This window comes from Xiphias gladius, chromosome 5 (assembly GCF_016859285.1).
Source record: "Xiphias gladius isolate SHS-SW01 ecotype Sanya breed wild chromosome 5, ASM1685928v1, whole genome shotgun sequence".
NCBI lineage: Eukaryota > Metazoa > Chordata > Actinopteri > Istiophoriformes > Xiphiidae > Xiphias > Xiphias gladius.
The window spans coordinates 6,966,442-6,993,604 of NC_053404.1; the positions used below are offsets into that span (position 1 = coordinate 6,966,442).

A 27,163-nucleotide genomic window follows, 5' to 3' on the forward strand; every position below is an offset into this window, starting at 1 on the left:
ATATAACCACGTATAAGAAAAGGAAAACCATAACTGAACAATTATTTAGTTTCCCCTTCCATCCAGTCTTTGTGCAAAGGTAGGCTAAATCATCCTGGAAATGTTTCTGTACTGTAAAACCAGATGGAAATAAATCTTCTCATCTGACTCTGTGGAAGAAAGCAAACAGGATTTTCTAACCATTGAATCATGTCCTGGAATCCAGGGCTAGACACTGCAGGCAAAAACATTGTTTTTTCATGTACTGGTGATTTTGGGCTATTTTGCTTACATAACATATCTTCTTTCGGATTAGTGGAAAGAAAACGTCCAAAGAACACATAATAGTGTATTTTACTACACTTTGTGTATTTACGTCTGTAGATTTTTTTCTCTTTACTTTGAGCCAGAAATCTCCACTTCACGTAATGTGTGTATATATATATATACACACACACACACACACACACACACACACACACACACATATATATACACACATATGTTAATATATATGTTTATATGTGTGTGTGTGTGTGTGTGTGTGTGTGTGTGTGTGTGTGTGTGTGTGTGTCTGTCTGTCTGTGCATCTATATTATATGTACCATTCAGCCCCAATATTAAAATCACTTACCAGTTTTAATGTCATGGTGGATAGGTGTATACATTAAAAGAAACTGTAATATGTCCATTATGAGTGATAGTAATTAATGTATAAATCCAACCAGATTCCAAGAAAATGATTCTTTCATGTTTAATGTTACACTGAGTTACATGACAGAAATTTTAGGGAAAAAATAGTGCAACAAAAACACATGCAGCCTTGCCGATGATCAAAGATTTTCATGTCCTGACTAGCTGTGAGACAGAATTATAGAGACAGTCTTACCCCAGTGTAAAGGCAGCCCAGCATGTCTCCATGTCGCTTGTTTCATGACACAGACAATGAATAAATATTACCTCTGAGAAAAGAGGAAAAATCTCAACTGTAGATTTTCTAAGGAGGAAAAATAAAGATAAAATATAGATAAAGAGGAACAGAGAAATAAAAAGAAAGAGAGAAGGAGGTGGTGATTGTCTGGTGTGACTAAGAAACCCTGACAGTTTGGTGTGTATATTGTCAGAGTGTATTGTGTTTTCATTTGTTGGAGTTGACTGCATATACAGTGTACAAACACATATCCACTCTTGGGCACGCACCCTAAATACTCATAGAGATGTCAGGAGAACAAAATGACAAATGAATACAAACACATAATGTTAGCATTTTTTCTTATTTGCTATTTTGATCTGAGCCCATATTTATCAAAGTTCCAATAGTTGTTATTTAGACAGTACTCAATTGATAAAGAATTACACTTCAAAAAAGTTGGGAGACTTGCAAGACCTCCCTGCCTAGTAAACTCCCCCAACCTCTCTCACTACCTCACTTTTTAAAACAAACTCATCAGGGTTATTTTCGCAAAACAAAGCTGATCCAAAACCCAATCACCACAAGGAGTTTAATACTGGCATGGACAGACCTGTGTCTGTCCAACATTCCACTTTGTCATTGTTGGTTGTCCTTTAGCAGTAAACACATATCAAATGTCTGACGGTTCCATTTTCTTTCAGTCGCCAGTGACACTGAAAATCAACCTCCATGTGTTGGGTAAAAACTATATTTTGATGTGATCTATAATTCACTCTTCCCATATTTGTCCTAAAACATTTAGGCTAGTAAATTATTTTTACACATTATGATTAGAATTTACAAAGACGCAAAGGGACTGAGGCTGAGTGACTGAGGGACTGAGTGTCTCTCTCTCTCTTTCTTTCTTTCTCTCTCTCTCCCTCTCTCTTTCTCTCTAAAACCAATCAGTCGAGGCAGATGGCCACCCACCCTGAGCCTGGTTCTGCTCAAGGTTTCTGCTTTTTAAAAAGGGAGTTTTTCCTTGCCACTGTTCCTTGCCAAGTTGTTGCTCATTGCGGGAATTTGTCTCTGTAAGTATTATTATAAAGAGTACAGTCTAGATCTGCTCTAAATGAAAAGTGCCCTGAGATAACTTCTGTTATGACTTGGTGCTAAATATAAATAAAACTAACATGATGTTTTCCAAAGATACACATAAATGTCTGTACGGGTCTATAGACAGAAAGGTGTTGTTGGTATTCCTAGGATGCAAAGGAGCAAATGTACACACTTCCCAAATCTCAAAATAAGAATGTATGGAAGTAATGTGCCATCTGTAAACAGGGATGAAATTACCTGAAATTGTCTTAAATGGAAACCAAAAGAAAATCAAACTGGAGCTAGGGAGCAATTTCTGCTGATGGTAGACTGGGTACATGTGATAACAGATTAAAAAAACGGGAATACAGAAAAACGTGTATGCAAAGAGATTGCAACCAAAATTGATTTCAGTCTTAGTGCTAAGACAATACAGGTAGCAGCACAGTGCAATTCACCTGCAGGCCCTTTGAAAAGTTGGTGCAGGAAGCTTGGTGGCCAACTACCTGATAACTGCTTGCTAGCTGGGAAAATGCTAACACTAGCCAGCCACAATAACCCACCAAGCTGCCAGTAAGCAGGCCAACAAGCTGAATCGCTAAGCAGAAAAAAGGTAGTATATTCAAGAGACACATTAGAGCCATAAATTCTTGTCTGATGACTGCTAGTCGTGATTCTTTTGTGGAGCAGTTTATATGGATCAGGTTTTTATAACATTAAATGGTGTGACAGTTAATATGACAACTGCCTGTATTCTGGGGTGTTTGTCTCTTTGTTCGTTCAAAGCTCAGCAAAGTCAGACACTTTGTTATTGATCAAAAACATGATTTTTTATGTCATCAAAGTTCTTTAATGAAAACCCTGCCTCCACAAGGTAAAAGACAAAGGCAAAAAAGGACATCTGAACTTAACTCCTATTGATAGAGTAAATGTTGTGTTCCTTATGACCAATGATATATTGAACAGTGCTCTCCTCTACATCTGTACGATGTTCTAGGACCCTATGATGCTACTCTTAAAAAACTAATGAGACCACTGGAGCTGTCTTAAATTCAGGAGCATTTTAAGTAAAAATAAATTGAGTTTAGGATTAGGATGAGTTTAAGGATTTTTAGTATTATCTTCCATTTTATGTCCAAAATTTAGCCTTAATTGGTTTAATAAATATGGTCTCAGAAGTCAGTGTCACATTCTGATATAGTCCTCTGAATGTTGTGTAGAGCTGATTTCCTCCATTCGGAGGAAATCAGCTTTATAAACATAATAAGAGAGGGTTTTCCATCGTCCTCTCTGTTTGGATACTCTCAATCAGCTTACTGACCGGATAGTTTTTCTTACAGCCATCCTTTTGGAACCATACTGTTTCACACACAAAATAATCAAACCATAAGAAAATGTTTGACCCTAGGCAGAGTTGAGATGGTGAATTTAGCTCTTAACTTTTTCTTCTAGAGTCCCACAGTGTGCAACAAGTCCGCTTCGGGGTTTGCCTCACAACAAGCTGGAATCTGTCAAGGATTCAGAGTAAGTGCATAGATGGAGAACGCAGAAGCAACCTGTCCTGCTGAGTTACTGAGTCTTCTTTCATTATTTTTTTTCCTTGAATACAAGAAAGTGCAAATGACAACAGGGGCCTGATAAAGACAACATAGAACAACATACCGCAGACCAGACTAACATAGAGAATGGGTTTAGCGCTGCACTCCAGTTAATTGGATTGGACAGTGAAGAGTGCTGACGTCCAATGGGTCTGCCACACTCCACGTCATGTGACCTCAGCGAAGGCGATGTGATTCTACAGGTGGGGTGGGATAGGAGGTGGATGACCGGGGGGGGGGGGGAGTCAGAGTAATGGAAAGAAGAAATTTAGTTTGGTTGATCTTGACACTTTTAATTGAAAATAATTTCAAGCAGCTCTTGGTCAGTTTATATGAAAATTCCAGTCATCATCCAACCACAGGAGATCTTGCCAAAATCTCCTAGATGTCTCCTACATTTGTGTACAAATATATCTATGAGAGAAGACTCCAAATAAAAGAATCATTTAAGATGGCTTTCACAGAAGAAAAGATAGGAAATCTTAAAGAGGTTTCAAATCTGGGGATGTTTAAATGAAAATTCTGAAATATTTCAACCTGGGTCATGCTAACTTATGCTTGCCACCACTGTTGTAGAGATTTGGGAAAACGACTTGCGAAAGATGACCCAGATGTAGATGCCTATGTGGAGTTAGCCATAATGTCTATTTGCTGGTGCTAGTTTTGTTAATTTACCTAAGATCAGACTCAGAGACAAGTGTTGAAAGTGTTGAAATGTGAAATGATTAATGTAAAATCATGTTTATTTCAAAGGCTGTTGGATGCTTGCACAGCTTTCCCCAATTCAGGTTGTTTTTGCACAAGTTATCATTGCCCTAAATCTCTACAATGGAGGTGGCAAGTGCAAAGTTAGCACATCCCATAGAGTCACAGGCCGTATTTTTGGAAAATGTGTCAGGTTGAAAAATAATGGAATTTTCCTTAAAGTTAAGGACATCTATAACTCCAAAACACACCATCATAGCACGGCAATCATTCTCATGAAGTCCTAAACATATATCAAAGCATTTAAAGTAGAAACAGGCTCAGGCCTGATAAAACGATTTTCACAGCATTTAAGAATCAGAAGCAAGGGATGGATGTGACCTCATTGGAGACTAAAAGCTTTAATTTTCTAATCCAACCTCAGAGTGTGTTTGGCTGTGGAGCAAGAGAAGAGAAGTTGGGAGGGGGAAGGTGGAGGCCTGGAGAGCTTTTTTCCCTATTGAAGTAGCTACATTGATAAGTAGAGGAGAGGATGTCCTGTTCAGGCTGTCCTTGTCAGAAAATGAAAGCACTAATTTTTTACTCAAATGCTAAAAGAACAATTGTTTGTGGTTTAATCACAAGTCACAAGTGGTGGATGCTTTGGTCTACAGCAAATATGACTTCAACTCTGGAGACCATGGTTTACATTCTTATGGTAGATTGTCATTTAAGTATGAAGACTTGAATTGCATTTTAATTTGTTATACAGTATATGAAATATTCTATATAAACAAATATACCAACTGATTTATAAAGTCAGTGACACCAGGTACTTTGGTAAAACATGGAATTGGAGAACTCTAAAGGTGATGGTACAGTATACTTTCTGTGCACACAGGGAAGTCATTGGGTTTGTGTGAATACCAGGTATGTACATTTGAAGAGAAACTAGCTGAATTCTTAAAATGCCCCATACAATTACAGATTTCATGATGATGACGAAATACTACTCAGTAATGTCCTAATTCTTTAGTTACTGATGGAGCAACATCAATTCATACCACTATCACCCCTTTAACTCTCATTTCAAGAGGTAACCTTATTACCTACATTTCATAAATTTCCCCTTGTACAGTACAGGGGTCATATAATTTAAAAGTGATGCTGTATGACCTTTGCATGGGTGTGTCCCTGGATGACAGGTAAAAATTCTCATAGTTTCTCAGTCTAATTTTCTCATTTAAGGCTGCGTGAAATGAGCCACTGCCATTCCAGCTACCGTGCCAAATTCCAGCAGATGTGAGAGCAGAATGTTTCACACTATGGCTCACATGTGGATGTGTTTTTTCTGCTCCACTATCTGCAAACACTGGGTCTAGTTTGAGAGTGATACAGAAATTGAAAGGTGGCTGGGGAACTCTTGTTTTATGGCATGTGCCAATTCAGAATGGTATGTCACATTGACCATTGGTATGCTGCTGCCATTCTACCTACATATGCCACTTTAAATGGTATGTCTCATATTCCACTGACAGATGCCAATTCCCAGCAGCACATACTTTGTCATTCTTGTTTTAACATCATATGCTAATTCTTAATAATTATCCACTTTGACTAGTACTTTTTTGCTATATGTCTATTGGCATATGGCAGAGAAAAATGATATGTCACTAGCTTTCACAATATACTAGCGGGATTTGGTAAAATAATCTCATCCAGCAGTCTTTTGAGGTTTCCAATTAAAGCCAATGAATTGTTTCCCTGGGTGTCTGAGTAGCCTCCTACTTGACACCATGCCCTATAATGAGAATTAAAGAACTAATAACATACTAATACCATATCCAATATCAGGCTAATACCACACCAAAGCTTTTTATGGAAGCTGAAAGATGACATAGTTTTATAATACCATATCATAAGTCCGATGGTACTGTACAGTATGAGTACATTTTTATGTAAAAGAATTCTCTAAACTGCATTTCATTATGAAGGACTCAACTAGCTCTGTGCTTATTATCAGCAAGGACATCTTTACTGCTACTGTGTTTATCCGGATCTTGTGTATGTTAAATGTTTTCTTTTCATGAACTCTGCAACATGACACACATACATATGACTAAGCCAGTCATACATACAAATTAACTGATATGAATTTCTTCATCCTTTAGACTATTCATTTGACTAGGAGAAATAATAGCATTTATATTGGAGGAAATATCTCCAACATGTGGTAGTTCTTGACGTTCTGACGTTGTGTTTCTAATAAAGCAAGCAATAATTCACCCTCCCAAACAAGAAAGTGTGATTTTCACCTGGGTGTTTCATTAAAGACAACGAATAATCTATTCAATTTTCTAAAAATCCAATTTTTTTTAACAACTAAATCAAATCATTAGCTTGTTTCACACAATTATCTTTCAGGGAAATTATACTTAGCCAGTGATAAATATATGGCTATGGCATCTTTCAGCCGGGTTTAGCATGTTGTAGAGACTTGAAGTGATATCATTCCACTCCAGTACAGAAGAAAAAACAGCAAAATAAAAGCATGGAATTCATTTTTTGCTGCTCAAAGGTTCCTTCCTGCCTTGGCATTTTGTTTACTGTGGCTTGTTTAGCTTCCAGGCATCTTTAGGCTGAGCTATTTTTAGAGCAATTTTACACTGAGCCTGTCTTCGCCAAGGTGAGATTGTGAGATTTTTTACTCTTTGTCAGACAAGTGAGCACAGGCTCTTCCAGCAGGAGGTGGTGAATTGAATCATCAGATAGGAGCTGTGATTTTCTAGATTTAACTGGTAAATGTGTATCTTATCAGAGGATGCGAAAAGAGAACACAGCAAGCTAGAGTAAATAGAAATACACAGCTCTGGTATTATAAAATCAAACGTTGTAAAAAGAGATATTTCACTCAGATGCAAGAGGAATCAGAAAAAGCACTTCAACCAAATATGCCATATACTCTGGACAGTATTATGTTTTCTGCATCAGCCCAATCCTCTTTCTAACTTCCCTGGATGCAAACCGGTTTGGTGACTATGGAACAAGAGGGCAACAAGCCCAGAAGATGGGCAGTCAGTGAGGCAAAGGATCAGGGTTTGACCAATATACATAGATATGTTCAAGGAAAATTCAACTTTATTATACCTTGTTTTTTATTTTTTTAGTTGTGGTCATAATTTCTATCAGTTTATGAAAACATCGTATTCATTGAGATCTGGGAACATGCTGACATCCATAACAAAAGTTCTGACAGGGGAACATGAGCAATAAGCAACAAAAGCAGTTAGATGATCAGACAGGTTGAGGACTAAGAGTAGTTTATCTGTATTATCTAAACCACGATATTTGGCGGTCAAACTTGAAATGAGAGCCCCACATTTCGTGAATAAATCCTCAATGTGCAGGAAATTCAAACAAAAGCTTAACCTTCTGTACAGACTCTGTAGTTATAATTCAGTTTACATTCATGTGTGTATTTGTATTATGGTGATTTATTTATATACATACTCGACTCTTGACACTTAAGTCATTTAATTCATATCAGATGATCATCACCACTGTGATTTGTACAGGAGTGTAGGTTGACGCTCTCTCTCAGTGACAAAAGAGATGCACACTCTACTATAGATTTTAAAAGCCTGTCTAGGAAAACAGACTACTTTACATCTCTTCTGTAGTACAGCAAACTCACTGCCTCAGATCTTAAGACTGTTCTGTTCTTGAGGCTCCCAAACTCAAAGCTGAATCACTTGATTTCTTCCATCATTGACTATTCCTGTACCTGCAATGGTTAAATATGAGTACTGATCTCTAACTAGGTCTTTTTCCCATATTGTTTTTTAAGTATTTTTGGGGGGAATTTTTATGCCTTTATTAGAGATGCAGACAGTAAAAAGATTACAGGAATCGAGGGGAGAGATATGGTAAAGGACATGCAATAAAGGCTCATGTCCTGAAGTGAACTGGTTTGATGTCCTTTCATCGTTTTACATTTGCATTATCTTTCTTATCTTTTATTAATAGAGTAGTATGTCTGTCTTAGGCCCAATTTGGATTTATGTCTCACAGGGAGATGGGGTGGGGTTTTAACATTACCTGGTCTGGTCACCACAGTAATAATTATAGCTGTTTTTCTGTGAACTTGCAGGTCATCATGTAATTTAAATCGCATCCAAAGTGATGACCCTTTATTTTAAAGTGGATTTCTGTTTTGTTTTTTGTTTTTTCCCATGGGAAGACCATCTTCTTATTTCAGCTCAGTGTGAAATTTGACTTTTGTGTGAAAATCGACATCAGGAGAGAAAATCGACATCAGGAGAGCAAAACCCAGAAAAAGCTCGTTAAATGAGCTGTTTTAATGTCAGCTCCGGGTAGGTATTGGTATTCTCTTTTGAGCCTATATGTGTTTACATTTTGGCAAATTTCCAACATTAAAAGTATGCTGACTCAGCAATTAACAGTTCCTGTTTGCACTCTACCCATGGATGTACAGACAACTATCACCGAATTACTTTGATGCTGATGGACATCAGAGATAATAATATCCTCTGGAAGTGTATCAGTCACATAGTGGTGTATATATATATATATATATATATATATATATATATATACACACATACCCTCAACCTAACCCAGAGGTTTGTTTTATTCCAGTCCGATCATCTTCACCTCATCTGATAGGGTGATGAATACAATGTTGTGATTGTGAAAAGACCCATGTTGTAATAAACCAGAATTATCCTTAAATGCCAATAATAATATTTTAGAAGAAAGAACTGACTGATATTGTGTACTGTTATTAGGATTAAATGTGTCTGTCTGTCACTAAAACCAACTATGCAGTATTAATGACATTAATACACATGTTGAATTTGACCAAAATGACCAGATTAGAACAGGAACAGATCTCTTTGCAGACAGCCATGGAGCATGTGATTATTGTATCAAAACAGTCGTTGTAAAAATAGAAATCTAACCTTTAAGCATGGCCAGCCTAGTTACTGTTCTACCTGCATCTTACGCCCAAAATACAGCAGTCACATAATGCTCAGAGACTGCCCAGCTTTAGTCTGGCATTAAGCAACATGAGTTACCATGGCAGGTCACAGAGGTTCAGTGCCTGATCTGCTGCTATATGCTGATGTCACAAAAACAAACGTAGAAGACACACGCGGCTGTTCCTGAATCATATCACCTCAGAGGCACTTATATATTCAACAACAGAACTACTACTGTTTTTACTGTTGATGTTGTTGTTCACTAATTCATGTTAATTACTATCAATTTTAAATTTTAAACAGTTTCTGTGGGATGATGATTCGGTTTCCAGTCAGCTTTAAAGAGAGTTTGAACACTTGTATAAACCTGGTATTATTTCTTGTAGAATCTTTTCAAAGCACACGAAGTAAACACTTCTTTTATGTGTATTACCCTCTTACCATGTGGTACTTAATCCTGCGTCTTTCTGTTCCCACATGGTTCTAACATTGTAAGACAAAATCACCATAAGTCCCTCTAATGACAGCATGTGTCTAAGAAGGATGCAGTCATGAAAAAGTACAGATACATGTCTCTCATTCTGTACTGCACTGTTTAGTACGTAAGTAAACATAAACAGCTGGTTTCATAGTATTCTAAAACACAAATACTAATAATCCTGCACATCAAGGGTCCCTGTCGTACACATCACACATACATTAAGTCAGAAAAATGGGAATGGCCATAAGCAAGCACCTCTAGTGACCCTAGAATCAAAGGTGGAAGTGGTGTGGCATTATTGTAGGTATGTTAAATCACAGGAGGTCTGGGTTGGTGAATGGGTGATCAAAGCATGTGAATGTAACACTGGATTTTTATACATATTTTGTGATTTGGTGAAGGGAACTTGTTGGTCTAGCTTAGTAGTTCCAAAACTTGGGTGCAGGGCCTCCTGGCAGCCCGAAAAGTCTAAAAGGGATGGAGTGAAACAAAGGTTGCACAGACCTTTCTCACAGCAGATATTTTGACCTGTGAAACACAGGGGTTACCAATAATATTATTAGTTGTGGCACTGCATTGCAATAACTGCTGGAACAGAGACACTGTCAAATGTATTAGTCCCACCTGTGCTATTCCTACTATGACAGGTCAAAATGTCTGTCATGAAAAAGTTATGTCAATCTGATTCATTTGGGAACAATAAAGAAACAGGTGATTCTCATTAAGATAAAACATTAGTCTAATCCAAATAGGAAGAATCTCTCGTGCTCTCAAGCTCAGTGTCCATATAAAAGGAGAGCTGTGTGTCCTTGTGTCAAAAATCTCTAGCAGTTTGGACAAAGTTTAACTGACATTTATTTAATCGCACAGTATACAGTATAAATAATGAGAAACGTGCATGAATAGAAACAAACAGTTCATGGTCTTGATCATTTTATTTCAATAAAATTCTACTTGGATCCTTTTGTTACCAGCTAATAGACATGTAATCAATTTACTTGTTAGGATGGTGTGAAAAATGTTTGACTTCCAAAGGGGGCATGGCAGAAAAAGTTTGGGAACCACTGGTCTAGAACTTAATTTCACAGATATCATTGAGTTACCTGGCTTGCTGGTTTCATTGCAAAGCAAACTGCTAGGGGTCGAGAGAAATCACCACATACACTGAATATAGTAGTGGCTATTTATAATATATATCACTTTAACCCTTTAAGTAATATAATATAACTTAAAAACTTCATAGCAATATTTCACAGAGCCAACATTTGCAACATTGATTACTGTGACATTGTGGTATGTATTTGAGAAGAACAGACATGCTGATGATCATGGTGTATTTGATTTCATTCATCAATTCGTCTTGGCAGTGGCAGGGCAGTGCACAAGCGTTATAAAGGGTCTGCTAACTTAATACTGCATTCTCTAGTTCCCCCAGACAGAGATTGTATCATGTACTATTTGCTGTATTGTTGCTGAATATTTTAAAATCCAGAACATAAATAAAGCTCGAAACGAGGATTAGACCAATGTATGGGTATTTATTAATGAGAGAGAAACGACTGTTTCCAATTTGGATAAATTATGTAAATAGCTTTTATAACTTTTACATTTTCTGTTATTTGAAACAGACAGTAGCAGCAAAGTCTCACACTGGCAAAATTGAAACATGGAAAAGTGATTAACTTTAACCAGGGCAAAAAAAGGTGTGTGTTCTGAGTGTGGTGTATTGTGATGTGTTGTACTGTACCGACCTGTGAGGCGATGTACTTCTCCAGGGGACTCTCTACTCGGCCCATGTTCAGCATGGCTGAGATGGGCCGCTGCTCTGCTGGTGACTCCTTGCTCAGCAGTAACTTGCCTTTGAAGTTATGGACCACACACACCACCTACAACACACACAGCAAATATGATACATACACAAATGAAAATGGAAGTGATACACACACAAATGAAAATGGAAGTGATACACACACACACTCACACACACACACACACACACACACACACACACACACACACACACACACACACACACACACACACACACACACACACACACACACACACACACACACACACACACACACACGTGACACCAACAAAGCAGAGGACAGAGATGTCTGTGTAACTTACTTTTAAGGACTGACAGAAATTCCTGAGTGGTTCAGTTGAAAATAACAGAGTAACCCAAGTATGCAGGTCACATATGTGTGTATTGACTTTTTCCTGGGGGCGTTTTCCTGTAGCTATGATTGATGTGGGTGTTGCATGGGCTCCTCTAATAAGGCACAAAACCTGGCTTTGTGGTTCAAGATGAAATAAGCAATTTCAAGTTGGGTGAGCAGAGAGGGGATACACATAAACTTTGAGGGCTGGAATGCTGTGGAGTCCTCTTCAGTCTATTATTTCCTACGGACCAGTGTGACTGCTTTGTATGGGGGGTTCTAAAGATTGCTAGCAAACTTGAGAAAAATCATTGCACATGAACAGCCAATCAAATTTCTGTCCTTGAGTTTGTTCCATGAGCAAAGGGCCAAACTTGGAGTCACACACCAACTCAATGTAGGCTTATTTTTCTTTTATTCCTTAAAGTGCAGTATTTACCACAAAAGTTACGTGTTTTACTTAATTTAGAGACACTGTATGTAGATATTTAAAAAAGCAGGAAGTGAACAAAAAATATACTTCTGGGAATATAGGATCATTTAGGATCTCTGCATCCAATCATACATAATGCTATAAGTATGTAACCACTCGACCCCGTCTTCTACAAAATAGGTTTACATCCCACTAATTTGCTTTTCAAAAAAATGTTTTGGAAGAGATGTAATTGCTGCCTAGATTGTGTTCACTGGCAACATTTTTTTTCTAATCCAGGATGTGTGACATCCTTAAACTGTACAGAATTAATAGGTGGAGGTTGGGGTGCCTGTGAGGTATACAAAACTAAGGACTTCACGAGTTCATGTGCTTTTTCCCACATGTTGTTAGGTATAATTATGATTCAAGCAAAGTGCTTGTTGAACAGCTTCGGAAGTCCTGGTTTCAGCATCAGAACTGGGGCCCTTCATTTGAAAATTTTTGTTGTAATCCAACAAGCACATCCATTTTATGTACAAATTCCTTACAAGTAGAACTAAAAATACCTCACAGCAGCTCTTCTACATTGAACCCAAAAATATATCAAATGCCAAGTTTATTTTGACTGAACACTGACAAAAGTATCAACATCCTACACTCTGTAACATTACAGCGCAGAGAGAGGGGGAAAGGGGAAGAAGTTATTGATGAAACTGCTGTTCCAGTGTGCGCTCTAACAGCTGTAACAGTAAAACATCTGTTTGAAACAAATATATATCTCGCTGGCATCTCACTATTAAAAGTTCACCTGTTGCTGAGCTCTGCTGCACTAAACTGTTTACCAGACCATCCAGTTCCACTGCACAAGAGATATCCTTTTTCTTTGAACTTTGGTAAAATCAGCCAAATGAACCCATTTCTCCTGTAATAGTCCTGTGTTGTTTGAAACATAAATCATTATGCCATCCTTTGTTAGAACTATTTAGACTAAAAACCATCACAAATCAAAAGAGACGCCCAGGTGGAGCAGTGTTCGCTATTTGGACCTCTTTCCCTGTGACGAAACACTGCCAAACTGTTGAAGGAGGAAATAAAGATAAAATTTATCGAAAGAAACAATGTATGAGCTATTTACACCAACTGATGATATTTCTAAGAGTTGATGGCAAGACATACAAAATTAACATGTATTTAGATATAATTTTGCCAATTACAGTTTCCTGTACTGTGCCTTTAAGGGTTCATAATGCTTAAAATAACTACGTTTGTATATTGTGTTGTCTGACCACATCTGAAGGTAAAGGTGTTTATAACTATTATGAATGGCCACACTCTCTGGCAGGGTCAAAAGCCTGCAGTCACAGAGAGGGGCAAAATGTAATAAATTGTACAAATAGAGGTAACAGCCCACTCTTTCATTCCTTGAAGACATTTATAACATTGCACCCAGGCGTTCACCTGAGAAGTGACAGAGTACTTATGTGAAGAATGAAGAAAGAAAAAAGTTCAAACCCTGGCGACTTTCATACCTCCACACACCTGACCCATCACCGGATCAGATTGTGTATTTTGGAAATTTACACAAATTGTTGGAAGCAGCCTCCCTCGTCTCTAATGTTGGAAACATTTGAGGAGAGGGGATTTCAGATGCTGTTGAACAATCCGACAATCACTTCTAGAAATAACTCGCTAACGTACGTATGACATGTGAGGATTGGTTTAAGATTGGCTTGAAAAAACATCACGTCTATCCTTCAAAACCAAAGGGCTTATAATGTTTGTTTGTTTGTTTGTTTTTTTACAGCTTTTTTACTGTTAGTAACATGCATTTCTCAATACTTCACTTTTTCAATACTCTTCATGCAGTCAGCACAAAAGAACAGCACAACTCAAACTCAACCACTACCAAAACTCTGTTTTTACATTCCATTTTGCACACATTCACTACTACTGTAAAACTGTTACATTTATTTTTGAAACACAACATAACAAAAAATTACTGAAAATTAGACTGAATTTTTCTAAATTCTGCTACATCTAGAAAAAAAATAAATAGAGAACCTACTCATGGGATTAGTTTTTTTCATACCATGTATATGATGTAAAATTTCTTTGGAATGAGTTTTTATCAGTAAACAGGGAGGCAGCCAGACACAGAGCCATACATAGAGGGTCCTCACCCCGCAGGGGAATGCTTTTCCAAATGAAGGTGGAAGGTTTATGACCACCAGCCATATGAACACGAATGTCTCTCCTGGATGCAATGAATGCTGGATGTTTGGACATATCTGAGAAAATTGAGAGGGAAGAATCAGGCATCCGAAAAGATTCTTCCCCAGATACAAGAGAGGACACATTTGTGCATATTTATATCTGTAGTTATCCTATACATTGTACGTATAGTGAATCTATACTGTGATTAATTTCTGTAACAAATACTGTAAGGAAGCACAACCCATGCCTTAAAGAGAGGTGTCATTCTTTTATTTTAGTTGTAATGGAATCTTGGTTTATGCAAATATCAAATTAAATCAAATCATATCAAATCAAGGCTACTTCAGAGACTATTGACAATGTTGTGTTTTTTTAAATCATTGTGTAATGAGTGACTATGTGTTACTGTTGGGAGACAAATGTTGTCAATGTTCTACTACAAGAGTTTATCCTGAGATGTGTATGAAGCGTTTGCATTAGTTAATTTCGGATGCTACATTAATTTGTAGTGAGCTGCATGTTGGTAAAGAGTCTGAACGGCTTTGAAAAAGTAAAAACTTAGTGTGCAGTTATACAGTATGTGCTACTTTTTGTAAAAAAAGAAAAAACCAAACCAAAAAATACACAAACCAAAACAAACAAATTGTAAAGCAACTTAAGTGCAACTTGAAATAACTTTACTTCATTTGGTATAAGAATTTTGATAATCATAATTCTATTTTACCAAACATAATAACTGCATTACAGATGATAATAACACAAGCCTGTATAGACAAAGATGAAAGAGTAATGTCTGAAGTAAATGCAGACCCAGGTAGTACCAAATTGTATATTGACATATGCGGTGTGTTTATAATTTTAGGATCCCATAATTTCCTAAATGTTGGTGTAATTCCACATATTAATCTGTCTGAACATCTATTTCATGGTTTTTACTCTGAATGAAAAAGGCCCCATTTATGAATTTAATTCCGAAGAACTTAAACCAGATTGTTATGCACCATAACACATCTGCAGGCGCTTTAGAAGCTTTATTGCTCACAATATATGAGTTGTCTCTCGGAGAGATAATTTGTACATATATAAAAGAATCAGTGGAAAGCCAAGACTAGGCCAATCTGCTCTTTGATTCACTGATTTTTGTGATAATGAGAGCTATTTGTTTCAGGCAGCCATGTTAAAATGAGGGTAGAGGAGAGGAGAGGAGAGGAGAGGAGAGGATGATAGTTTCTCTGTTAATAAAAGAGTCAATGTTGTCTTTGTATTTTCCTATCTCTGTCCATCACTAATGGCACTGCAGTTTTTAGCCAGGGCCACCATTAATGGAGGTTTTTGGAAAGAGGATGAGCGAGGCGTTACCAAAGACCCACTCTCCCCCAAGCCCTCTAGTCACAGCAAAGAAAGTACTGGCCTTCCTCTGTCAAATGCAAAAGGAAGAAAGGGGGTAGGAAAGGAAAAAAGAGGGAGAGATTATTTATCTTCTGCTTCTTTCTTTCAGCTGCTGTAGGAAACATGCTATATCCAGGGCCCACTTATCATCACTATGTGTATTTCATGATAGCATGAAGCACAGCTGTCAGTAAAAGACAAGCCTTGATGTATAGTTTTTCATGAAAGAACACATGCTATATATAAATATCATGTGCAGCCAAACAACGAAGATAAACCTACAATAATTAGGTGTAACTCTAACTCCATCATACTGCTGTGTAGAGAACAGCTCAACTCTGTTACCCTGCTGGATGTTGTACAGGTAAACTCTTTTATACCACTGGATCTTTCTTTATCTTTGGCTAATGCCTAGCTTTTTGTCAGGTCAAAAATAGCAAGACTTTTGTTTGGTGGATGGACAGTTTACAGAGCATGTATGAAAGAATCATTAATAAGCAAGCATTTTGTCTGCCAAATAGGATTATTACTGTAGATTCTCAGTTGCTCCCAATTACCCTTATAAAGGCCAGGTAAAAACACATAGGAGGGGTGGAATTACCTGTACTGTAGTAGCCCACAATTACCATGTGATATAAGTGTTCAGTATATTGTACACTTCCATAGAACTAACTGGTATCCATCAGCACAAGAAGAGAGTGACATCATGCCTACCACTGTGCTAAGAAATGTTACTCCTCTCTAACAGAGAACCTTCATTCATAATAAATTCTAGATAACTCTAATGTGTGTGCACTGTACACTCATCACACAGTTCTGCCCTTTATGGAAGATTTTTGAAATACCTAAATAAAAGGAAATTTAATTGTTATATGTATTTCATTTTGCATTTACTGTGTATTAATTAAATGAAAACATATGTTAAAATGAAAACCATTCAGCATGTTGTGTTTAATAACGGAATGAACTATGTTTCATTATGACATGTATTCTACATGCCACATTAAAATCAAATAACAACACAGAAAACAAAGTGATGAGGTGTATTACATTTCAGTGTTCACTGTTGGACAAGATGCATGAAACCTGTAATCAATTATTCATTACACATTACTCCTTGAAAAAATAGTTTTGTAACTTTACGAATTACTTAGCAGTAAAATAAATGCATTACATTAATCATTACCTTACTTTCAGTTGTCAGCCCAGCTCTGTCAAAGGAACTTTTAAAAAACTCTAATTCCTCCACACACACAATACGATTTAGAAGGATTTACTGACCATCCGGAAGCAGCTAGCTTAGCCTTGGTGACTGCACACAGCTCTCCAGGTCCTGGTCTCACCTGCATGGTTCACATCCCCTCCAAGTGTAAACACATCCAGGTGAGTCCTGAATGTGGATGTGGGTTACTCGGATTAGTATGTGATGTAATTACTGAATTTCAAATTGTAACCCCTTACACTACTCGTTACTAAAAAACGTAAACATATTACTATTACGTGTAAAGTACTGTGTTACTGCTCAACAGTGCTTGCCAGTAATAGATTCAAAGCACTGTTCAGTGTAGTGTTCTTTTTCTTTATTGAGAGGAAAACATAATCCACTCCAAAATTGAAACCAATCAACTGTTCAATTACAGTTTAGGGGCAGAACAGTGGGCGGAGCTTGTGACTGATTTGTTTATGTGTTGTGATTTGATTTTAATGTAGCATGGAAAATTCATGTCACAATGAAAAACAATGAATTCAGTTATTGAAGACGAAAATCTGAGACAAAAAGCCTTTTTAACATGTTTTTCATTTAATTATGACACACATAATGACAGTGCACACATTAAAAGGAGCTACATTTCATCGCATCAATTTATTGTTTTGTTGGACTTGTTTTAAATCTTCCATAGACCTTTCACTTCTGCCAACATTATGTTATTAACAACTTTCAATAATCAATTTGGATTCCGTGAATTGAGGATACAAATAACAATTTTCCCCCCGGCTCCTATTAAAAGACTACCAGGAAAGGGAGAGATATGAGGTTAAAGTCCCCAGTTACCATGTGAGAATTTGTTTTACCTGTGTCTGTCTGTACGCATAGTACGTGTAGTACATACAACTGAAATACCATCATCCCAGCAGCTGGACATGTTTCATTATGTGTCATATCAAACACTCCACACCCCTCAATCCCTCTGTCCTACACAAACATACAGCACCACATATAACGTTTGTGAACGTGAGTCTCACCAGGAAAGTGGCAATGGCAGTGCCAAGGATAAAGCCAGCGATGACGTCCGACCAGTGGTTGCGGTATTCAGCCACACGGTTCAGACCGTTGAGGAAGGCCAGACAGATGAGCCCGAGAGACAGCACCGGTTTGGCCAAACGAGTGCCCTTCGCCTGCACCGTGCAGGTCACATACATCTGCCAGGGAAGAGCGAAGCAAGGATTAAATCATCTGAATTTTTTAGCTTTGTGTAAATTCACTGGTTCTGTTCTGTTCTGCCTTCATTGGCTCAATATTAACTTGACTGGCAGCAATTAAATACATCAAGAAGTCAAGTAATTTAGCCAAACTTTTACCTATATTTTTTTCATCATTAGAACACATTTTACTGATGAATCCAAACTCAAAACAGTCACTTACCATCAATGAGGTATCTCTAAATTTTCTAGAGGTACCTGTTAAGCCTACCCAGGGTGCATATTTAATAATCAAGAGAAAGAATTTGGGTATTTTTTTAATTTAAAAAAAAAGAGAGATTCCATATTTAAAGGTAGCTAAAAGTTGCAAATCAATATTCTATATTTTTTCACATTACCAATGTTAACGTAAAAAAAAAAAAAACTGACTGCATGTAATGTGACAGGTTGTGACTGTCCTCACAAGAAAAAATACAGCATTTGTCATTTGATCAAATGCCTTAAACAATCTTTTTGCTGTTTGCACTTAACTAACAAGTGACCACTAGTGGCTGTGAATTATGAGTCTTGGCTGTCAGGAGCAAAGAGGTAGCATGGTGTTATTTTAGAGTAACAATATCTTTTAGGGAGGAGGTCAAGGTGGATGGATGGGTTACCAAAACCTGTGATTTTAACACTGGAAACCACTGTTTGTTTCCGATTATCTATGGACAATTAACGTTATTTTGTTTTACCCATGACCACAATCATTTCTTAAACTTAATCAATAGGTTCTGAGCCTAAACCTAACCGAACCTTAAAAGGTGCTATATGTAAGTTTTCTCTGCTGCCGAACATGGTTTCTTGCCGGGAGTGGGTGGTGGTGGTGGTGATAGTGGTCGCTTGCCAAGAGCTTCAGCCATTGTTTCCCTTATAAGACAAGAGGTTAGAATACGCCCTCTGGGCAGCACTGCTTCTTCATCCTTTCATGTTAAACTGAGGACAGACTGCACACTACAATGACTCACAATTGCAAAATAATATTACGAGACGAGACGGACTGGGGCTAGCTGGCTAGCCTGTTAACCTCAGTAGAAGAAAAGAAGTGATAGAAATAGAGGCAAAACAAGAGTTAACATTGGCTTTTCTTTCCACGGCAGGAGGCAGCTCTTGGCAAGTAAAGGAATAAAGTTTGATGCTGAACTCGCAGCATTTCTTCTAGACTGGAAAGTAAACAGCTATTAATGTTAACAATGGCAATGTAGCAAACGCAAAAACTTACAAATAGCACCTTTAACCACAACACTGGCATATATGAATAATTTTTGTAACGGTCCCTGGAGGATGCTGACAAATAATGTTTAATAGAGATCAGAACATGTTCATATAGTGTATGTTATTTTGAAAGGCAATGACATATTTTGTTGATTACTTCTGAGGACTTGTTGAAAAGGGGTCGCTTGTAGTAACAAACCCACAGAGAATCAGCACCAAACTCTGCAGTTCCCCTCAGCTCTGCAGAGCCTTTTAGCTTCTTTAAGATCACTGTTTTGGTTTTTATGGCCTGCAAACTCGATATTGTACTCATTCATCTGATGGACAGAAATAAAATTCAAAAGAATAAAAGCAATATGTAACACACTGTAAAATAATATATAACATAATATGTGAATTGGCAACGTTGGATGTGTAGTTTTCAGCTTGTTCTGTTGGACCCAAGTTGCCAACAAATCTAAGAAAGCAGCTCTAAGTAATTCCTGCAGTAACATTTTAACTTAAGTGGCCTTAGTCCATTAATGACATGTTGGTTGGAAAATTAGATTTCTGTTTCATAAAATTAATTAATTACAGATCCATGTGTTTAGACTGTGTTTGACATATTTATTTTACAGTTAAATTGCATGAGATTTGATGCATCCTGTAACTCATCATACAAGCAATCTTGAGTCTTGAGGACTTTGTTAATTCAATTTGGGTGTAATATCTGGAGTTTTACATACCAAATATCCCTACTTTATACTGTGTCTAAAACATACTGTTCCCTGTGATTTATGAACACAGGTTTTGCGCATAAATGTTAAATTTTCAGTATTAAAATTTGTGATGAAGCAGGTGATTCGTGCTTATTTGTTTGACAGCTGATGTAAAAAATTGGGATGTTTTGCTCATAAAGGCTGTGTCAGCATGTAGATGACTGCATAAAGTAAAAAGTGTCATGTGACGTCAGGAAACATGAATCAACTCATACTGCATCTCCAGCGATGTTTATAAAGATAAAAACCTTTTCCACACTCAAAATATTCTCCTGAAAGGAGAATGCTGAAAAGCTAAATTATTTTAGCTCGACTTTAAATAATATTCTGAATTTCCTTCCAGTGCTCCTAATGTTTATTAAAAACTCTGTGGTGAAATGCCACCAGACAGCTGTGACCTCATGTAAATATGAGCTGATATGTTAAGTCTCTCCTTAGGGCATCTTTCTATTTTCTCAACTATATTTGAAGAAGCGCTGGCAGACTTAGTACTGAAAGTGCAGGAAAAAAAATATGATGGTTTGAAAAAAAAAACAACAAGAAAGAAGCAGATGGAGAGTAACAGATAGAATACAGATGAGGAAGAACAGAAAAGAAAGAAAGCAGAGGGAGAGGATGGTGCCCAGAGGGAGAGAGACATAACAAATAAGTGCAGTGAGGTGAAGAGAGGAGGAGAGAAGGTGAAAAGCACAGAGAGAAGGGGAAGGAGAGAGGAGAGGAGTTAAAAGTGGGGAGCAGATGTGAGGGGGGAGGAGAGCTGGAGAGGAGATGAAAAAAAATTGATAAGAAGAAGGAGATAAGAGGATAATGAAAACAGAGTAGAGGAGAGGAGGGGAGAGGAAGAAAGAGAGAGAGAGCAGATAGGATTATATAGTTGTAAAAGAGAGGAAAGAGGACACAACTTTCCCTAACCTTAACTAAACAGTTTTAGTACACTTATGGATGGACATGTAAAAGGTACACACAGATTCACTAGCCCTGACACTTGTACCAAATAATCTCTCCTCTCTCTTGATCATTAACAGAAGATCAGCTGAGAAAACATTTCAGGTAGCAGCTTCTCATTTTCAGCCCACCCTGAACGTCGCTTTCACCATTTAAAATGACTAGCTTAATCGGTGGCAGGTTACATTGGCTGTCGCTAATTAATGTTAATTCAGTGAGTAACTTGAACAAAATGGTTTGTGCATCTCTACGCGACCAAAGATCAATTGTGAGGGAAGAAGCTCCACTCTGTAAAGCCACTGTCCAATCATAGTAGACTGAGTGTTTCTAGATCTTTCTAGATCTAACATAGTGAGGAGTCTTCTCCAGTAAAACATTTAGCTGACCACTCATCTGAGTCACAATCTCCAGTTAAACTTTCATTCATATGCACTCAATAATTTAAACATATCAGCTTAAATGTTTTGAACTAGGTCCTTCAGTATTTGGATCAAGTAACTTGTGGAAAAAAATGAGTGTCAGATTCATCAGGTTACACCTGTAACACAGCTGTTTTGGTAGCCACCCAATATATATATGAACTTGAATTGGGGAAAAAAAATAAAAGCTTCATTTGGATATCCTTAGAGCACATCAAACCACACCTAGCAGTGATGCTGGCTGTGGTCAGGGGTCTGACTTGAAACTTTCAGCTAGAGAGGGTAATCTAACACTGCTTTTCGGCCTGTTAAGTTACTCTTTAAAGTAGACCTATTCTGTTATCAATCATAATTAAAATGCTTTAGTACTATAATGTGTACTTGTTATAGCTAAAACAAATCTATCTGAGAACTGGCATGTACTTAATATTAAAGGATCAGGAGCAAACATTGTCATCAGGACATCCCTTCTTTCAACTGAGTTATTTGACTTTGCAAAGAGAAATGGTAAGAGAGAGAGAGTGTGTCAGGTGGGGAGATAGGACCTGTAGCATCATCCTCCTCTCCTTCTCCTTCTCCTCCTCCTCTTATTTCCTCCTCCTCTCGTGACCACCTGGGCCTCGGATGAGCTGCTGTAAATAATACATCATTATCATAAAGCCTGCACACTAATCTGTAAAGTTACAGCACAACAAGAAAGCCAATTATAAAATCCCTCGATTATATATGAGTACATCAATGTCATTAGATAAGTCTACCGTTTTCAAGTCATCACCTGACTTGAAAACGGTAGAAAATGGTCACAGTTGAGACCATTTCACAAATAAAATGCATCGAATTTAGTTTCGCAATAAAACTTGTCACAAATCAGGAAATACTTCACAAAATGTATTGTAATTGGTTTGGTTCCATGTTTGCGATGTGTCTTTTAATGCAAATTTCTGTGATATTTTCTTGGATAAAAACTGAAGACATTGCTCACAAAGATGAAAATCAGTATTCCCAAACCCCCAGACTCATTACTTATTCAATAGAAATAAAAAAAACAATGTTTCAAGACTAATGATGATCTGAGCGCAGCTCTTAATATGACAGCAAATGTTCTAATGATTAGAGTGAACATGAAAAATTGGACATGAACCTCTGTCACTACTAAAAACAATGTACGCAATTGTAAAGCAAACCTGAACAGTAACTAATATCTGTGTTGGCTGATCTAACATCTTAAAGGGTAAGTCTGGTGATTTTCTATATTTCTCTTATTAACAAATAACAAATGCAGAGCCAAACCAACAATGAATTTATCCTATTCACAACTATTGTGTGCATCTTATTTATTACTATTTGAGTCAACATTTTAACTGAGCCTGGTCACTTGTATCAGTGTTTAACAACTATGGGCTACAGGTTGCAAACCTGTATCTGGCAACACAATATTTATTACCAGGCCATGAGGAAACTGATGATCTGGAAGGTATGAAATAACTTTTAGTAACAAGACAGTATAAATGGATACTTGTGATGGATATACTTGATTGTAATTCTACTTTAGTGCACCAGTAATAAACTAAGAACAGCAACAGAGAGCCTCCACTTAAAGAGAATAGTTATCTGTGTAACCACCTCCAACAACAACTGAAAAATAGGATAAATAGTTTCTTAAAGAACTAAGCAAATTTAATTTCAAATATGTTTAATATTATGAATCTGGAGGTCAAAATCAATTAACAGTCTAGGGAGGAGAGCCAGGAATTTAATTTGTGTGAATAAGAATGATTTTGTACAGTATGTATGAGAGAGTGCTATGTAACGTTATCTCTGTCTGTCTGTGCTGCACCTTTCCTCATCATTCCCTGTCATGCCAACAACAACAGGATACAAATTTTGAACTTGAAGTCAGGGTCCCAAACCTCATCACAGGTTACTTGTATTTCAAAGCTGAGATAATTTTTTTTCCTCTTTTTTTCCCCCAATGTTCAGCATTCATATGTGTTAATAATGAGATAATACGATGAAACAAGGGAGTGTTAAACTCACTAATGTTAAAACCTTTAAAGACCTTGGACTAGTTATGTAACATTTCTGGATGATGGAGGAGTGGCGCCTCTGGTACTGTACTGTTAGTCAGATGTTTGGCTCTCTCTGGCTGCTGAAATGACATAAAACAACCTGCAGCTCTGGAGGTGGAACAGATGCACCACATAATAACTATATATAATTTATTTACAGTGTAATTCATTTTAATTTGAATAAATGTATTTTGTCAAACAGCTGTAGACCTATGAGTCAGCATGACTGGGCTTATTTCTCACAGCTCAAAGCGCATCTTCTAAATCTGAACGCCTTGTAGTTATAAGGTCTTACAGAAGTGCATTCAATACAAGTAGACGTCTACTTGTGACGTCAACCATGTGATACATGCATGTTAATATCCAGTCTTGCCTTATTTAGTGCCATGATATCAACCTTGGGGAAGATGGAGGAACAAGGGGCAGAGAGAGGGAATGAGACAAATATAGACCAAAGGAAATGTCTGTTTGACTCTAATCAGCAACCTTTTTGTTGAGTCAGTAGAGAGCCTCTAAGGGCCTAATTGTATTTTTCATTAGTGCACAATCTCCTCCAAGGCAGATCAAATGTCTCCATTTCTCGCCCTCCACTTAATTTATTCTTCATGTTTTTTGATTATTCGGGACTTAAAAATCATGTTGTTCCACTTATAGTGTAAAATGGCTGCAGAGTGGCAGTGGTTTCAGAGAGCATTGTGCAAGGTTCTATATACAGTATACTTCCTCTCCATTAACAGATGAATGAAGGTGCTGTGAGACCCTGAGATTCACATATGAATAAACACTCAGTTAGTAGTTTATTAGCTCCACCTAGCTAAAACAAATACAGTCTAATACAACAGTACTGCATAAATCCTACCTGCATGAAGGTTATAAGGCACAGTTTTTATTGAAATCATTGGGTGGGTTTTGATTCAACTGTATGATATGAACAGTGTAGTGTGTGGTATCGTTGAACTGTACTGCATTATACAGCCTGGTGTTTCTGTTATTTGGCCTACCCTCACTGATATAAATGGGGTGGACAAAATAATAGAAACACCTGTCCATGTGCAGCCTCCAAAATGATCAGAAAGTTGAATCAACACCTCCCTTAAACAGTTTCAACAAAAATTGAACATTATAGCAGTCTGGAAGGTAGGATCTATTGCAGGGCTCTAATAGACTGCATAATAAAATGCCAACTGAGTGTATATGACTATACAGCAGCTCAAGTATACTGCCAATAGCAGATGCTGATCCCTTTTTAAGATAAATTCGTAGTTCTGAACATGTTAAAGAGTCACCATGTTTTCCTTTTGTAACAGTAGGCGAATAGAAATTACATCATACTGATCCATACATTAACCATCTGCCATTAAATACCACTGTAGTAGCATAAATAGAATAAAAGTAGAACAAAAAATGCAGTCTAGTGTTTTGTGTGTTGTATTTCATTTTTTATTTCTGAAATTATTTTAAGTTTAATTCAGAATAACAACTGTCATTTTGGGAATGTTTTGTTCCTGGGAACACAACTATAAAATTTAACTTGAACAATCTTTATCACATCATGTTGTTCATCACAGCCACACATCTGTCTGTAATAAAATTAAAAATGCAGAGCTCCAGGTAGTACTTTGGGCAGACTTAATAAAAATAAGATGACGTACACTGTTGTTGTTCCAGTTACCCTGAGTTTTGGAAAGGATTGGTAGGAACGGATGGTCTTGAGGGAGTTATATGCCTATTCATGGTACTGTGTGAACTCTTCTCTATGTACCAGTCACCAATATGCCTGTTGATTTGCACTTGAAATTGTGCAAAATTATTAATCATAACCAACTAAGTTAGATATGCATATAACTATAGGAGTTTTCTGTGGTTATTTTGCATCGGCGTCTGCTATGCGTATTTGTGTTTTCACAGTGATGTTATAACTCCATTTAGAGACTGCAGATGGAACAGATACCTGCTGCCTTCAGATGGCTGAGGGTCACCAGAGTAAAGGAAAAGCCTTCAGTATAGTCTACTAATTGTTGTGTATTACAAATGTTGGTATGAATCACCTATTAATTTTTATTCTGTCTATCTTACATTAAAACCATAATGGCAATTAAACTTTATATTTTCTGTGTGATCACATATCACCTGGATGAAGAATTTATAATGAAACAGTAAAGATGACCAACACACGAAAAAAGGGTTTGTGTGATTTCAGAGAGTTTTATATGGGTATGACTTCACCAAATAAAGTGACCAAAACGTTATGGAACAAAAGTGCACTGAGCTGTCACCCTGCTCTGAGTAGGCAGGTAACAGACCATGCCAGATGTACTCATTTTTGGCACCAAGATTCCATTGCACTGCTGGATTGGTATCACCACATCCTTTGCTCCTCCCACTGAGGTGCATGGTAAGTCATGAAGACACCAAACCGAAGCAGTCCAGGTAATAAACTCAGAAAATATTAGTTCACACCTGCACAAATGAGAGTCAAATACTGTATTCTAAATATATTGTTAATATGGCCCAAATAATAAATTATCACTGTAATCATTAGTGGTATTATTATTGCTGACGCCAATGCTATTACTGATATTCTTATAATGTGAAAAAGTCTGCCCAGCTCCAGTTTGGAAAGCAATGATGTCATCAGTGTCAGTATTTATTTTTTTCCAGTGACTGAGTTGAAGAAGTGCTCTGCACTTTGTTGCTCTTGCATGCTACAGGTTTTGTGAGTGCCCTATGGGGGGTATATTTTTTTATTTGGTTATGTGGTCAGTGTGCATCTGTGGCCTTTGGACCCAGGTTTGAAGAGAGCAACTGTCCATCAACATATCTGTGCTCATCCCTCGTCCTACTGTCATGATTTGTGTTATTCTCACAACTGTCAGGTCGGACAGGGTCATACTGTGATGTGTGTGTATATGCCCGCCCTTCACCAGGTCAAGGTGATTTCTCCCTGTGAGGCTTGTGGCATGATTGAGCTATCACATACTATCAATGTTATACGTAAATGCACAGAACAAGCTACTAGTTGACCGCTGTACAACACACACACACACACACACACACACACACACACAGCTGTTGGCATGCTTACTAGATCCGAGGCTTATCAGCTAAATGGAGGGTATGACATGAAAAATTCAATCTGGGGAGATGAGACTGAGCAGCTCGCCCTCCCTTCAGTGATGTGTCAGACATCAATCTCTCTGTCTTGTCAAGTTCAAATGGTGTCCTGTGGTATTACTGAGGGGGACCTGCTCAGACAGATACACACGGCCACTGTGCTGTGGAACCAACGCAGGCTGCTGTGTTAATATATTTAGCAGGATTTAAAAAACATTTCAAAGAGATATTTTACTCTGGGCTTTTTCAATTACTGTAGTTTTAT

At 37.4% G+C, this 27,163-nt stretch overlaps 1 protein-coding gene across 1 annotated transcript in view; it reads right to left on the reverse strand.

The window, feature by feature from the left end:
- Positions 1 to 773: 773 nt before the first annotated feature.
- The window catches only part of plppr5b (phospholipid phosphatase related 5b), an 88,468-nt gene continuing 62,078 nt past the window's right edge, over positions 774 to 27,163 (reverse strand). The window contains exons 6-8 of the mRNA XM_040127348.1: positions 18,163 to 18,339; positions 11,487 to 11,621; positions 774 to 3,764 (exon numbers count right to left, since the gene is read on the reverse strand). Of these exons, the coding sequence (XP_039983282.1) occupies positions 3,735 to 3,764; positions 11,487 to 11,621; positions 18,163 to 18,339 (342 nt within the window). The 3' untranslated portion in view covers positions 774 to 3,734. The remainder of the gene's footprint in view (positions 3,765 to 11,486; positions 11,622 to 18,162; positions 18,340 to 27,163) is intronic.